The following is a 16,722-nucleotide window of genomic DNA, read 5'->3' as shown; positions in this document are numbered from 1 at the left end:
AACCTCTTCAGGACACATGACGTACCGGTACGTCATGATGTCCTGGTACTTAAGGACACATGACGTACTGGTACGTCATGTGTTGTTCCGATCACTGCCGCCCGGCTGGCAGTGATTGGAACAAGGTGCCTGCTCAAATCATTGAGCAGGCACCTAGGCTAAATGCGCGGGGGGGTCCCGTGACCCCCCCATGTCGGCGATCGCAACAAACCGCAGGTCAATTCAGACCTGCGGTTTGATGCGCTTTTTGCTGTTTCTGATCCCCCGCGGTCCCTGACCGCGGGAATCAGAAACTTTATAATGCCCAAAATATATATGTTTTTCCTCCCCCTGCACCCCTGAATGATATTATGTGGGCGGGTGGTGCAGGAGGGGGGTTGCGGGTGGTGCGGGAGGCGGGCGGTGCGGCAGGCGGGATCGCCTGCACATTGCTGGCACCCTGGTATAAACGGCTGACATCTTTGATGCGATGTCAGCTGTTTAACCCTTTCCATACAGAGGTTAAAAGGTTAACAGCGCAGGGAGCTCCCTCCCTCTCCGATCGGGGGGCTGCTGTGCCTTTGCAGCCCCCCAATGGAGAGGGAGAGAGCCCCCATGCAGCCCCCCGAAGCCCCGTCCTCACCCTTCCCCGTCTGCGAAGTTGTGGCAGACGGGGGGTTCCCATGGCAACAGGACGCCTACTCAGGCGTCCTGCTGTCCATGGTGCTGAACAGATCTATGCTAAAGACATAGATCTGTTCAGTGTAAGTAAAATACAGTACAGTACTATATATTGTACTGTACTGTATTATACAGACATCAGACCCACTTGGTTCAAGAACCAAGTGGGTCTGGGTAAAAAAAAAAAAAAAAACGTGAAAAAAAAGGAAAAATCAAAAAACACATTTATAATTGATTAAAAATGAAAAAAATTAAATTCCCTACACATGTTTGGTATCGCCGCGTCCGTAACTACCTGATCTATAAAACGGTCATGTTACTTTACCCGAACGGTGAACGCCATAAAAATAAAAAATTAAAAACTATGATGAAATTGAAATTTTTCCCACCTTACTTCCCAAAAAAAGGTAATAAAAGTGATCAAAAAAGTTGCATGTACGCCAAAATTGTAACAATCAAACCGTCATCTCATCCCGCAAAAAATAAGACCCTACTTAAGATAATCGCCCAAAAACTGAAAAAACTATGGCTCTTAGACTATGGAAACACTAAACATCCTTTTTTTTTGTTTCAAAAATGAAATCATTGTGTAAAACTTACATAAATTTAAAAAAGTATGCATATTAGGTATTGCCGCGTCCGTATTGACCGGCTCTATAAAAATATCACATGACCTAACCCCTCAGGTGACCACCTTAAAAAAATAAAAATGAAAATGGTGTAAAAAAAGCAATTTTTTGTAATCTTGCGTCACAAAAAGTGTAATAGCAAGCGATCAAAAAATCATATGCACCCCAAATAGTGCCAATCAAACCGTCATCTCATCCCGCAAAAAATGAGACCCTACTTGAGATAATCGCCCAAAAACTGAAAAAACTATGGCTCTTAGACTATGGAGAAACTAAAACTTTTTTTGTTTTAAAAATGAAATCATTGTGTAAAACTTACATAAATAAAAAAAATTGTATACATATTAGGTATCGCAGCGTCCGTGACAACCTGCTCTATAAAATTACCACATGATCTAACCTGTCAGATGAATGTTGTAAATAACAAAAAAAAACTGTGCCAAAAAGGTATTTCTTGTTACCTTGCCGCACAAAAAGTGTAATATAGAGCAACCAAAAATCATATGTACCCTAAACTAGTACCAACAACACTGCCACCCTATCCCATAGTTTCTAAAATGGGGTCACTTTTTTAGAGTTTCTACTCTAGGGGTGCATCAGGGGGGCTTCAAATGGGACATGGTGTATGTGACGAAACCAACCTCGCCACGGTGTTTTGGAGGGGGCTGGTTGCCAGCCTCCTGCCTCAGGATTATGGCCCATACTAACTTTAAAGAAGACAGGCCGGCTGCACAGCTTAAATCTGTCTTTGGAATTGTATTTTGTTATGTGAGGGTACCCAGATGGCTAGTTCAATTGTATTTGTGTGGTCTGAGTGCCATTCACATAATGATATGCACTCAGACTTGAGCTATCTGGGAATATGTTAAATATCTGTGATTGCTAGGAGGGTGTGACATTGTGTGTTTAAATGGTGATGTCTGTCCTGTTGTCTCCACATGTGTATTGACAATCTCCCCTTTGTCCTGAGAGATAATTGGATTATTCCTCGGTTGTCTCTGGGGCAAAGAGGAGGAAACCATGATGCATTGTGGGGATGTGTTGTATCTGTCCTGTGTCGCAGTCTCCATTCTGGTCCCCTGTGGGCGTGTCCACCAGATGGGGACCTGCATAAATACGGGCGGATAGCCCTCAATAAAGTGTTCCTGTTTTATCCTTCATCATGTTGAGACTGGTGTTTGGATAACTGATCAAAATTGGGGGATTGCTATATGCTGACGATTTGCAATACTCCCCTGGCATAACTACTAGCTCTTGTAAGAGCTGTTCCTGCTCTCTGGCTGTAGGAGAGGTTCCCCCACTGGAGCCTGGAGCCTTGTCGTAGGTCCAGCGTGGGTGGAGGACAGTGAGACCCCAACCAAGCTACGGCGGTTCGTGGGGTCTGCAGTGCGTACGGTGTCAAGTGGAGTGCTTGGAGTCCTCGGAAAGCACTAGGAGCATCTATCGACGGAGGCACTCGGTCGGGGTGCTAGGAGATCCGTTATAGTGTAAAAAACAAACAGTCCAGCAAAATCTACCTTCCAAAAACCGTATAGCATTCCTTTCCTTCTGCGCCCTGCCGTGTTTCTGTAAACTACAGAATTCGGGCCATAAATAATGAGTTTTGTTTGGCTGTTAACCCTTGCTTTGTAACTGGAAAGAAAATATTAAAATGGAAAATCTGCCAAAAAAGTGAAATTTGGAAATTATATCTCTATTTTCCATTAAATCTTGTGCAATACCTAAAGGGTTAAAAACGTATGTAAAATCAGTTTTGAATACCTTGAGGGGTGTAGTTTCTCAGATGGGGTCACTTTTTATGGAGTTTCTACTCTAGGGTTGCATCAGGGGGGCTTCAAATGGGACATGGTGTCAAAAAAACAGTCCAGCAAAATCTGGCTTCCAAAAACCATATGGCGCACCTTTCACTCTACGCTCCACTGTGTGGCCGTACAGTAGTTTACAGCCACGTATGGGGGGTTTCTGTAAACAGCAGAGTCAGGGCAATAAAGATACAGTCTTGTTTGGCTGTTAACCCTTGATTTGTTTGTGGAAAAAATGGGTTAAAATGGAAAATTAGGCAAAAAAAAAGAAATTCTTAAATTTCATCCCCATTTGCCAATAACTCTTGTGCAACACCTAAAGGGTAAACAAAGTTTTTAAAATCAGTTTTGAATACCTTGAGGGTTGTAGTTTCTTAGATGGGAACACTTTTATGGAGTTTCTACTCTAGGGTTGCATCAGGGGGCTTCAAATGGGACATGGTGTCAAAAAAACAGTCCAGCAAAACCTGCCTTCCAAAAACCATATGGCGCACCTTTCACTCTACGCCCCGCTGTGTGGCCGTACAGTAGTTTACGGCCACATATGGGGCGTTTCTGTAAACGGCAGAGTCAGGGCAATAAAGATACAGTCTTGTTTGGCTTTTAACCCTTGCTTTGTTAGTGGGAAAAATTGGTTAAAATGGAAAATTAGGCAAAAAAATGAAATTCTCAAATTTCATCCCCATTTGCCAATAACTCTTGTGCAACACCTAAAGGGTTAACGAAGTTTGTAAAATCTGTTTTGAATACCTTCAGGGGTGTAGTTTATAGAATGGGGTCATTTTTGGGTGGTTTCTATTATGTAAGCCTCGCAAAGTGACTTCAGAGCTGTAGTGGTCCCTAAAAATTGGGTTTTTGTAAATTTCTGAAAAATTTCAAGATTTGCTTCTAAACTTTTAAGCCTTGTAACCTCCCCAAAAAATAAAATATCATTACCAAAATAATTCAAACATGAAGTAGACATATGGGGAATATAAAGTCATCACAATTTTTAGGGGTATTACTATGTATTACAGAAGTAGAGAAACTGAAACTTTGAAATTTGCAAATTTTTTCCAAATTTTTGTTAAATTAGGTATTTTTTGGTGCAAAAAAAATAATTTTTGGGACTTCATTTTACCAGTGTCATGAAGTACAATATGTGAGGAAAAAACATTCTCAGAATGGCCTGGATAAGTCAAAGCTTTTAAAGTTATCAGCACTTAAAGTGACGCTGGTCAGATTTGCAAAAAATGGCCTGGTCCTAAGGTGTAATGTGTACCTAAGGGGTTAAGGGGTAATTGAATACACAGTGAAAAGTTGAAATAGGGCCACCAAGGAGATTTTAATCACCACAATACAATATTAAAAAATAATAATAATAATAATATGACAGTTATACTTTAAGCGCACATGGAAAAATGGGAGGAAAAAGTATAATAAAAATACAAAATTGATTAATAAAGTATATTAGAAAAAGTTTTATTAGGACATTAGGGATATCTTATTAAAATTTGATACAACGGTTTAGTTACTCTTTTAATATTCAGGTTTGAGGTTTATTAACATTTTGGATTGACCGACAGCACTGTAGTTGTTTAACAATAAAATTAATTCTCTAATTGTGTGTGGGTATATATACCTTATTTTTCGCTTTATAAGACGCCCCCCCCCCCCCAAAAAGTGGGGGGGAAATGGCTGTGCGTCTTATAAAGCGAATACTTTGCTGGCCGCTATGCTGCACAGCGCGGCCAGCAAAGCATCAGTGTGGAGGGAGGAGGCGAGGATACTCATGGCGGGGCCCGATGCAGTGACTCTACTCTAATACACCGGGCTCCGCAACTGTTAAACATTCAATCTATATCTAATTGTATATGCTCTATACGGTACTTACTGTAGTACCGTAAGTATAGCATTAAGACGGCGCAGACCGGCATCTCCCTCGGTCATGCGCCACCTGCCCCAGCTCCCTCTGTCATGCGCCGCCTGCCTGTTCATTCATAAAGTGAGATAAGCAGCCAGGCGGTGCATGAGAAGGGGGCTGGGGCAGGCGGCGCAAGACCGAGGGGGCTGGGGCAGGCGGCGCAAGACCGAGGGAGCTGGGGCAGGTGGCGCATGACCGAGGGAGATGCCGGTCTGCGCCGTCTTAATGCTATACTTACGGTAATACAGTAAGTACCATACAGAGCATATACAATTATGGTAGATATAGATCAGATTGAATGTTTAACAGTTGCGGGGCCCGGTGTATTAGAGTAGAGTCACTGCACCGGGCCCCGCCATGAGTGTCCCCGCCTCCTCCCTCCACACTGATGCATCTGATTGGGGATCTGTAGATGACACTTATGGGGATCTGTGGATGACATAAGTGTCATCCACAGAGCCCCATAAGTGTCATCCACAGATCCCCCATCAGTGTCATTCACAGATCCCCCCTCAGTGTCATTCACAGATCCCCCCTCAGTGTCATTCACAGATCCCCCCTCAGTGTCATTTACAGATCCCCCCTCAGTGTCATTTACAGATCCCCCATCAGTGTCATCCACAGATCCCCCCATAACAGTGCATCATTCACAGATCCCCCCATAACAGTGCTTCATCCACAGATCCCCCCCATAACAGTGCGTCATCCACAGATCCCCCCATAACAGTGCGTCATCCACAGATCCCCCCATAACAGTGCGTCATCCACAGATCCCCCCATAACAGTGCGTCATCCACAGATCCCCCCATAACAGTGCGTCATCCACAGATCCCCCGATAACAGTGCGTCATCCACAGATCCCCATAACAATGCGTCATACACAGACCACCATTAGTTCAAAACCTACCAAAAGTACACCTTTTGGTTCAAAATATTTTTTTCTTGTTTTCCTCTTCAAAAACCTAGGTGCGTCTTATCATCAGGTGCTTCTTATAAAGCTAAAAATACGGTATATATATATATATATATATATATATATATATATATATATATACCTAGAATTTTAATATTGTATTTTATACCATCCAATCCAGTCTGTGTGATTCTCCTTCTGTATATGGCCCATGTTTGTGTTTTATTGTTTATGGAGATTATTAGCCAAATGGATATTGGTAGTTGCTGATCTTTTGGTTTATTTTCAAACTAGGAAATATTAAAGTTATAGAGCTGTCTGCTTACAGTCAGAGAATCTAAATTGCAAAGTTGCAGGCTATCAAGCCAAGTGTTGAAATTGCCAGGACTGTGGCATAAGCTGCTTTAATATCTATACTATTCTTTTACCCTAAGTTCACACCTGAGCGTTTTACAGCGCGTTCAAACGCGCTGTAAAACGCTCAACACATGAAAACCAATGCTTCCCTATGGGAATGGTTCTCACCTGGGCGTTTTACAGCGCGTACGATCGCGCTGTAAAACGCCCGACGCATAATCAAGTACTTGAGCTTCTTCGGGGCGTTTTGACGCGCGTTTGTGGCCATAGGACACTGCAGTCAATCACACAAACGCGCGTCAAACGCGCGTTTACTATTACAAAAAACGCGCATAAAAACGCGCGTTTGAGAAACGCTCAGGTGTGAAAGCAGGGTTACTATAGACCACTGTTGTGATGTGTGTGAATAGGATAAAAGTTTTTCCAACCACCACCTTCCATGGACTAGCAATGAGAGGATATCACTGGTTCTAGGTTATAAATAAAGAAAAGTTGGACAATATCCTTACTAAACAATGTTTGAGACCTCTTTTATCATGGATAACTATTATAAAGCTAACAAAGGGTAAAACCAAAGTGCCCAGTAGCACTGGGTCTCTGTATCATGTCGGCAAATCACTACTATGACTGTACCCTATGTTTATTTGAAAATTCAATAAAATATGTTTACAAAAAAAAAACAAAAAAACTGGCCACCTATTCTGTGAAGCAGCTGTGTCCACTATCCTGAGATCCACCCCCTTGATACCTAGTATTTGCATTTTTATTCATGTAAACTAAATACAATTTGTTGTTAAATTGCTTCTGGTTCCTGAAACATTGTCTTCCCCTGTGCCAGATATTCAGTCAAGCAGATACACCAATTAAGAGATGGATCCTTGAATTTGCATCTCGACGGAAAGAAGCTGAAGTCAGAAGAGGAGTCATTCGGAACAATAGTCTATGGGACAAGCTGCTTTTTAATAAAGTTCAGGTAAGAATAAAAAAAAAATACAAAAATTATTGAAGGGGGTTTTCACATGGATGTGAACCAATATGAGAGGTTTCATATTTTAGTTTTACTGACATTTTTCTATCAGCACTTAAGCGGGGAAAAGACTAGTGTTGCATATGCCAGTCTTAGGCCCCTTTCACACTGGCGAGTTTTCCGCGCAGATGCAATGCGTGAGTTGAACGCATTGCACCCGCACTGAATTAGGACCTATTCATTTCTATGGGGCTGTTCACATAAGCGGTGATTTTCACGCATCACTTGTGCGTTGCGTGAAAATCGCAGCAAGCTCTATTTTGTGTGTTTTTCACGCAACGCAGGCCCCATAGAAGTGAATGGGGCTGCGTGAAAATCGCATTTCACGCACGGTTAGTGAATGGGACGGGATGGGAACCCGATCTTTATTATTTTCCCTTATAACATGGTTATAAGGGAAAATAATAGCATTCTGAATACAGAATGCATAGTACAATAGCGTTGGAGGGGTTAAAAAAAAAATCAAATTTTTACTCGCCTTAATCTACTTGATCGCGCAGCCCAGCATCTCTTCTGTCTTCTTCTTTGCTGTGTGCAGGAAAAGGAACTGTGGTGACGTCACTCCGGTCATCACATGATCCATCACCATGGTAAAAGACCATGTGACTGACCATGTGACAAAACTGACTGAACTTGCTTGCAAAAGGCCTTACTGTAGTTCAAAGCACAATAAATTTATTAGGAGGCACAGACCTCTTAAATTTGTTTTATCTATGATTGTTCCAGGAAATCAAATCTACTCCAGATTTAGGGCTCATTCACACGACCGTGATTTTGGTTCCGCATCCGAGCCGCATTTTTTTTATGAGTCTGGTTCTATTCTTGTCCATTTTTGCAGGGCCATGGAATGGAGCAACAGACCCATTGAAATGAATAGTTCCGTATACGGAATCAAAATACGGCCCATATACGGAACACAAAAAACGTTTGTGTGCATGAGCCCTAAGGCCTCTTTCGCACGACAGTTTTTTTTTTTCCGTTTACTGGACGTTTTTTGCGTTCCCTATACAGTCCATATACGGAACTATTCATTTCAATGGTTCCACAAAAAAAACGGAATGTACTCTGTATGCATTCCGTTTCTGTATTTCCATTCCGTTAAAAGATAGAACATGTCCTATTTTTGCCTGCAAATCATGTTCCGTGGCTCCATTCAAGTCAATGGGTCTGCAAAAAAACTTAACACTTACGGAAATGCATCCGTATGTCTTCCGCATCGTTCCGTTTTTGCGGAACCATCTATTGAAAATGTTATGCCCAGCCCAATTTTTTCTACGCAATTACTGTATACTGTATATGCCATATGGAAAAATAGAACAGAAAAACGGAAACACAACGGAAACAGAAAACGGAACAACGGATCCGTGAAAAACGTACCTCAAAACACTGAAAAAGCCATACGGTCGTGGGAAAGAGGCCACACGGGCATCCCGGATTTGCTCCGGATGCGTTGCGTGTGCATTGTGGGAAACCCGCGCTAGTAGGCACGCAATTGCAGTCAGTTTTGACTGCGATTGCATTCTGATGTACAGTTTTTTCCATGCGTTTTGCATGCGCATGAAAAAAATCCTGAATGTGGTACCCAGACCCGAACCCAGACTTCTTCACTGAAGTTCGGGTTTGGGTTAGGTGTTCTACTCATTTTATTATTTTCCCTTATAACATGATTATAAAGGAAAATAATAGCATTCTTAATACAGAATGCTTAGTAAAATGTGGCTTAAGGGGTTAAAAAAATATAAAAAATTTACTCACCTCAACCTACGGCCACGGATCACGGACACGGATGCCAATCTTGTGTGCATCCGTGTTCTTTCACGGACCCGTTTTGCAGCCGAGACCGTGATCCGTGTATCCTGTCCGTCAAAAAAATATGACCTGTCCTATTTTTTTGACGGACAACGGTTCACGGACCCATTCAAGTCACACAAGATTGGCATCCGTGTCCGTGATCCGTGGCCGTAGGTTACTTTCATACAGACGTATCCGAAGATCCGTCTGCATAAAATCTTTTTCATAGCTGAGTTTTCACTTCGTGAAAACTCAGATCCGACAGTATATTCTAACACAGAGGCGTTCCCATGGTGATGGGGACGCTTCTAGTTAGAATATACAACGAACTGTGTACATGACTGCCCCCTGCTGCCTGGCAGCACCCGATCTCTTACAGGGGGCCGTGATCCGTGCAATTAACCCCTCAGGTGCTGCACCTGAAGGGGTTAATTGTGCTATCATAGCCCCCTGTAAGAGATCCGGGCTGCCAGGCAGCAGGGGGCAGACCCCCCTCCCTCCCCAGTTTAAATTTCATTGGTGGCCAGTGCGCCCCCCCGCCGTTCCTCTATTGTATTAATAACATTGGTGGCACAGTGTGCGCCCCCCCCTCCCTCTATTGTAATAATAGCATTGGTGGCACAGTGTGCGCCCCCCTCCCCTCCCTCTATTGTAATAATAGCATTGGTGGCACAGTGTGCGGCCCCCCCTCCCTCCCTCAATTTTAATACATTGGTGGCAGTGTGCGCCCCCCCCCTTCCTCCCTCTATTGTTTTAATACATTGGTGGCAGTTTGCGCCCCCCCCTCCCCTTCCTCCCTCTATTCTTTTAATACATTGGTGGCAGTGTGCGGCCTCCCCTCCCCCCCCCCCACCCCAGATCATTGGTGGCAGCGGAGTTCCGATCGGAGTCCCAGTTTAATCGCTGGGGCTCCGATCGGTAACCATGGCAACGAGGACGCTACTGCAGTCCTTGTTGCCATGGTTACTTAGCCTTAGCAATAGTAGAATATTCATACTTACCTGCTGGCTGCTGCGATGTCTGTGTCCGGCCAGCAGCTCCTCCTACTGGTAAGTGACAGCTATACACTGCCACCAATGCTATTATTACAATAGAGGGAGGGAGGGGGGGCGCACTCTGCCATCAATGCTATTATTACAATAGAGGGAGGGAGGAGGGCGGGCGCACACTGCCACCAATGCTATTATTACAATAGAGGGAGGGGGGGCGGGGGCGCACACTGCCACCAATGCTATTATTACAATAGAGGGAGGGAGGGGGGCGCACACTGCCACCAATGCTATTATTACAATAGAGGGGGGGGTGCACACTGGCTATGGTTCACAGTCATTGATCAAATAATTGAGATGTGAACTAGACCTTAGGGCTCATGGCCACAAACTTATTTTCTTTCCGCTTCCATTTCATTTTTTTGCGGACCATACACTACGTGCAGAATTATTAGGCAAATGAGTATTTTGACCACATCATCCTCTTTATGCATGCTGTCTTACTCCAAGCTGTATAGGCTCGAAAGCCTACTACCAATTAAGCATATTAGGTGATGTGCATCTCTGTAATGAGAAGGGGTGTGGTCTAATGACATCAACACCCTATATCAGGTGTGCATAATTATTAGGCAACTTCCTTTCCTTTGGCAAAATGGGTCAAAAGAAGGACTTGACAGGCTCAGAAAAGTCAAAAATAGTGAGATATCTTGCAGAGGGATGCAGCACTCTTAAAATTGCAAAGCTTCTGAAGCGTGATCATCGAACAATCAAGCGTTTCATTCAAAATAGTCAACAGGGTCGCAAGAAGCGTGTGGAAAAACCAAGGCGCAAAATAACTGCCCATGAGCTGAGAAAAGTCAAGCGTGCAGCTGCCAAGATGCCACTTGCCACCAGTTTGGCCATATTTCAGAGCTGCAACATCACTGGAGTGCCCAAAAGCACAAGGTGTGCAATACTCAGACATGGCCAAGGTAAGAAAGGCTGAAAGACGACCACCACTGAACAAGACACACAAGCTGAAACGTCAAGACTGTGCCAAGAAATATCTCAAGACTGCTTTTTCTAAGGTTTTATGGACTGATGAAATGAGAGTGAGTCTTGATGGGCCAGATGGCTGGATTGGTAAAGGGCAGAGAGCTCCAGTCCGACTCAGACGCCAGCAAGGTGGAGGTGGAGTACTGGTTTGGGCTGGTATCATCAAAGATGAGCTTGTTGGCCCTTTTTGGGTTGAGGATGGAGTCAAGCTCAACTCCCAGTCCTACTGCCAGTTTCTGGAAGACACCTTCTTCAAGCAGTGGTACAGGAAGAAGTCTGCAAGGTAAGAAAAACATGATTTTCATGCAGGACAATGCTCCATCACACGCGTCCAAGTACTCCACAACGTGGCTGGCAAGAAAGGGTATAAAAGAAGAAAATCTAATGACATGGCCTCCTTGTTCACCTGATCTGAACCCCATTGAGAACCTGTGGTCCATCATCAAATGTGAGATTTACAAGGAGGGAAAACAGTACACCTCTCTGAACAGTGTCTGGGAGGCTGTGGTTGCTGCTGCACGCAATGTTGATGGTGAACAGATCAAAACACTGACAGAATCCATGGATGGCAGGCTTTTGAGTGTCCTTGCAAAGAAAGGTGGCTATATTGGTCACTGATTTGTTTTTGTTTTGTTTTTGAATGTCAGAAATGTATATTTGTGAATGTTGAGATGTTATATTGGTTTCACTGGTAAAAATAAATAATTGAAATGGGTATATATTTGTTTTTTTGTTAAGTTGCCTAATAATTATGTACAGTAATAGTCACCTGCACACACAGATATCCCCCTAAAATAGCTAAAACTAAAAACTACTTCCAAAAATATTCAGCTTTGATATTAATTAGTTTTTTGGGTTCATTGAGAACATGGTTGTTGTTCAATAATAAAATTAATCCTCAAAAATACAACTTGCCTAATAATTCTGCACTCCCTGTATGTGGAACCATTCACTTCAATGGGTCCACAAAAACAACGGAAGGTACTCCATGTGCATTCCATATCCGTTCCACAAAAAAACTATTATTGTCTGCAATAATGACAGCCCGAGGCCCCATTCAAGTCAATAGGTCCACACAAAATACGGAAAACATCCGTATGTAACCCGTATTTCATCCATATTTTGCAGATCCATAGTGTAGAAATGCTATGCCCAGCCTATATTGCCCATGTGTTTGGTGATTAATAAGTTACTGTTTCCGATCCGAAAAAAAGGATCAAATATGTTTCCGATGTGCAATAACGGAATAGAAGAGGAATTAAATCAGAGGAACAAAAAAACTCAGATACAGAACAACAAATCCATGAAAAATGGACCGCAAAACAACAACGGTTGTGTGCATGAACCCATATACAGAGAAGGCTGTCAATGACTGACTGCCCACAGGACTCCCCTGCATAACGGAAACGGGACGGATCCGTTTTGCAGCCCATAGACTTCTATTATGACAGAATGAATAACAGAATGCCTCTAAAGGCATTCTGTTATGCATTCCGTGATAGAATTGCGTCATAGTCCGTGGTAACTGAATCCATAACGCAATTCTGCTTTTACCACCAAAACGAAGCGTGAGCGAATTTCAAAATATTAAATTCGCTCATCTCTAAAAATAATGTCAGGGGATAAACCAAACTGATTTTACATGGAATGTGTCACCACATGCCTAGAAATAAAACTTTGACTGGGTAGACGTGTGCTTTCCAGTTGAAGGAATAACACTTGGTTCCATGTTAATATGTGGCCCCAGTTTGGAGAAAAATCCCTTTTGTAGTTTATGCAAATTATCACCCAGGTGCAATGAAGGCGTCACTGTTGCGTCTCGTTATATACAAAGCTTCAGTCGCTTTCTGTGCTGGCGCCACCCCTCTACGCCTTGATTGACAGGGGCAGGCAGTGGAGACGTAATCATACCTGGCCCCAAAATCTCCCAGCTGTTAAGTACAAGGCTGGAGATGACCGGGTAAATGAATTCTGTACTGCACATCTGCCTAGTGGTCTCCATCCCTGTCCTGTGTAGCCATGAGATTTCAGAGCCAGGCATGATTACGTGTATGCTGCGTGACAGGCACAGAAACGGACTGAAAGCTACTGTACATCATTTAGGAGCTGGAGCAGATTTTAGTTAGAATTTATGTAATTTTTCTGTTTTTCTTTTTTTTAATTATATTAAGGTCTCATGCACATGACCGTATAATCCTTCCACACTGCATCTGCATTTTTTGCAGACCATATGTGGTCCCATCCATAAGTCCATTCCACAGGGCCAAAAAAAGATAGAACATATCCTATACTTGTCCATTTTGCGGCCAAGGATAGGACATTTCTATAGAAGGGGAAAAAAATGGCCACATGCACACGGCTGGTATCCATGTTTTGTGGATCTGTGGTATGCAAACCGCAGAACACATACGATCATGTGAATGAGGCCTAAATGTGTCAGACTGTGGTGGCCCTATTCTCTTCTATTATTATTATTATTATTATTATTAAAGCACCATTCATTCAATTGATGATCCCCATTCTTTTTTAAAGCATTCTCTTACACTACTGTTATTTATACATTTTCTGGGTACATGTAAAATCTCAACACACATGTAAATGACATAAGAAAACTAGTATATATCATTTCACATCATGACTTTACATGCTCTTTTGGTTCATGTGTCCAGGCAAGTCTAGGAGGACACGTCAGAATGATTGTAACAGGAGCAGCACCTGCATCTCCTACAGTTTTGGGATTTTTACGGGCGGCCCTGGGCTGTCAGGTAAGAGAAGCCGGTTTATCCTAATCTAATAGTACCCACGACACCCAATCAGATCTCATAACAAGCATCTGAATTGTTGTAATTTTGCTTCACCTATGTAGCTAGAATGTTTAGCCCATCATTATATCTAGTGTTGAGTGAACCGAAGCCAAATTGACCTTGATCCGAATTTCAGGAAAAAAGCGATTCACCGTGAAGCTGAATTTCATGGTAGCGAGTCTATTTTTCCTGAAATGGCGGTAATAGAAAAAAAAACGGAATTAGTCTTACCAGTAATTCTGTTTCCATGAGATCATCACGACGGCATACAAGGAGATTGACCCCTGACCTATGTAGGGCCAGGAACAGAGAAAGGTTAAATACCCCCCTCCCACCACCAACACCAGTGTTTCCAAAATCACACAGAGTGGTGGTGACAAACCGTGAAAAAAGGTATTGCTTCATACCTTCTGGAGACCCTCCAAAGTAAAAATTTAGAACAATAGGGAGGGAATAACGTGCCGTCGTGATGATCTCATGGAAACAGAATTACCGGTAAGACTAATTCCGTTTTTTCCATAGCATCATCACGACGGCATGCAAGGAGATATAAAAAATATATCAGTTAAGGGGGGGGCTACAGCCTGGAGGACTTTCCATCCGAAGGACAGATCAGAGGATCTGGAAAGATCCAGGCAGTAGTGCTTTATAAACGTATTAATGCTGGACCAAGTGGCAGCACAACAGATTTCTTCCAGGGATGCCCCAGCTCTCTCTGCATGAGAGGAAGACATGGGCCTAGTGGAATGGGCCCTAATCTTGACTGGACACGGAAGATTTTGTATTTGGTAACAAATAGTTTCTTTGAGCAATCTAGCTATAGAGGAGCGGGAGGCTTTTTGGCCCTTAAACCTTCCTCCAAGGAGAACTAGCAAGTTGTCGGATTTTCTAAACTTTTCAGTCACAGCAATATAGTTTAGGACTGCCCGTCTAACGTCCAGAGAGTGGAAGGAGGATTCTTTGTCATTAGAGGGGTGTTAACAAAAGGAAGGTAGGGTAATTTCCTGGCTCTGATGAAAACTGGATACAACTTTAGGGAAAAACCCGGGGTCCAGTCGGAGAATGATCCTATCATCTAGAACGCGGAGGTAGGGTTCCCTGACGGATAGAGCTTGCAACTCGCCTAGTCTGCAGGCCGAGGTTATTGCAATTAGGAAGGCAGTCTTTAGGGACAATAATTTTATTGAACAATCGGAAATGGGTTCAAATGGTGGTAGAGTGAGACCCGTAAGAACGATATTTAAATCCCAAGAAGGGACACGGGAGGTGATTGTTGGGCGTAGTCTAGTAGCTGCCCTAATGAATCTTTTGATCCAATGATGACTAGCTATATCCTGGTCAAAAAAACAACTTATGGCCGAGATTTGGACCTTCAGGGTAGAGGGTCTAAGCCCCAGGTCGAGACCCTGTTGCAGGAAATCCAGAATTCTTTGAATGTTGGGTCTATGCAAGTGTGGAGACTTGTCACCGCTCCAGGAACAGAAGCGCTTCCAGATTTTAAGGTAGATTGCTGATGTTACATTCTTTCTGGAGGCTTTCAAGGTAGTAATAACTTTATCTGACAAGCCCTGAAGTCTCAGGGTTTGGGACTCAGGATCCATGCTGCTAATTTCAAAAACTGTGGGTTTGGGTGCAGAACCGGACCCTGATGGAGTAGATCCCCCCCCCCCCCTGCATAGGAAGGGGCCAAGGATCCTGGAGGGAGTATTTTTGGAGAGATGTGAACCAACTTCTCTTCGGCCATAGGGGAGCGATCACAATTACCGTGGCCTTGTCCTGGCAAATTTTCTGTACCAGTTTCGGAATTAAGGGAAGTGGAGGGAAGGCATAGCATAGTTTCCAATGCCAACGGATGGCGAAGGCGTCCAAAGCATGAGGTCTGTCCCTGGGGTTTAAAGAACAGAATGTCTCCACCTTTGAGTTTGCCCTGCCCTGGGATCCCCCACTTTCCTACCACTAACCTGAATGTTTCTGGGCTTAGGGACCATTCTGTGTGATCGATCCTCTGGCGGCTGAGAAAATCTGCTTCCCGATTCAGTGTTCCTTTCAGATGAACTGCAGCTATAGAGGCCACCTTCTGCTCCACCCATGAAAAGATTTTCGTTGTCAGCGTTTGAAGAGTTGTTGACCGTGTTCCCCCTTGATGGGAAAGATAGGCGATGGCGTAGTGTTGTCTGATAGCTCTTTTATGTGATGACGACACAGCATTCCGTCTGCTACCTTCAATGCTTCCCAGACCGCCCTCAGTTCCCTGAAATTTGACGACTGGGATCTGATTGATTGTGGCCACGTGCCCTGAAATAGATGATCCCCCACATTTGCGCCCCATCTGGACAGACTTGCGTCTGTTACTACTTGCAATAGGGGAGTTTTCTTCCAGGGAGTCCCCCTGGATAAGTTTTCGTGTTTTTTCCACCAATTTAGAGTCTGCAGTACCCGGGTTGGTGGGATCACTTGACAATCTAGAGAGGATTGGCACCTGTTCCAGACACTCAGGATCCAGGACTGAAGAGGTCTGAAGTGAATTTGACACCAGGGAACTGCCGGAATACAGGATGTTAACAGACCTAGCATACTCATTGCCTCTCTGATAGAACAAGATCTTTTTTTCTGAAAGGATTAGATTTTTTGGTCAAGAACCGATATTTTGTCTAGGGGTAGGAATATCGCTTGCTTTCGGGAGTCCAGAATCATACCTAAAAATCGAACTTTCCTCGAGGGGGTGAGGACAGACTTTTCTTCCTTCACAGTACACCCGAGGTCGTTTAGGATGGAAAGAAAATATTTCAGATTTGAGTTGATTTGATTGAAA

General features: G+C 43.5%; 1 protein-coding gene across 5 annotated transcripts in view; it reads left to right on the top strand.

The window, feature by feature from the left end:
- Window positions 1-16,722, top strand: part of ACSL6 (acyl-CoA synthetase long chain family member 6) — a 262,251-nt gene that overhangs the window by 142,544 nt on the left and 102,985 nt on the right. For 4 of the 5 annotated variants that reach the window (XM_044280775.1, XM_044280776.1, XM_044280773.1 and 1 more), the window contains 2 exons: window positions 7,103-7,237; window positions 13,776-13,871. In XM_044280775.1, the coding sequence (XP_044136710.1) occupies window positions 7,103-7,237; window positions 13,776-13,871 (231 nt within the window). The remainder of the gene's footprint in view (window positions 1-7,102; window positions 7,238-13,775; window positions 13,872-16,722) is intronic. The other variant, XM_044280774.1, reaches the window with a different exon arrangement.

This window comes from Bufo gargarizans, chromosome 2 (assembly GCF_014858855.1).
Source record: "Bufo gargarizans isolate SCDJY-AF-19 chromosome 2, ASM1485885v1, whole genome shotgun sequence".
In the NCBI taxonomy this organism is placed as follows: domain Eukaryota; kingdom Metazoa; phylum Chordata; class Amphibia; order Anura; family Bufonidae; genus Bufo; species Bufo gargarizans.
Note: the sequence above shows the minus strand (reverse complement) of the source record. Positions and strands in the feature narration are given on the sequence as shown.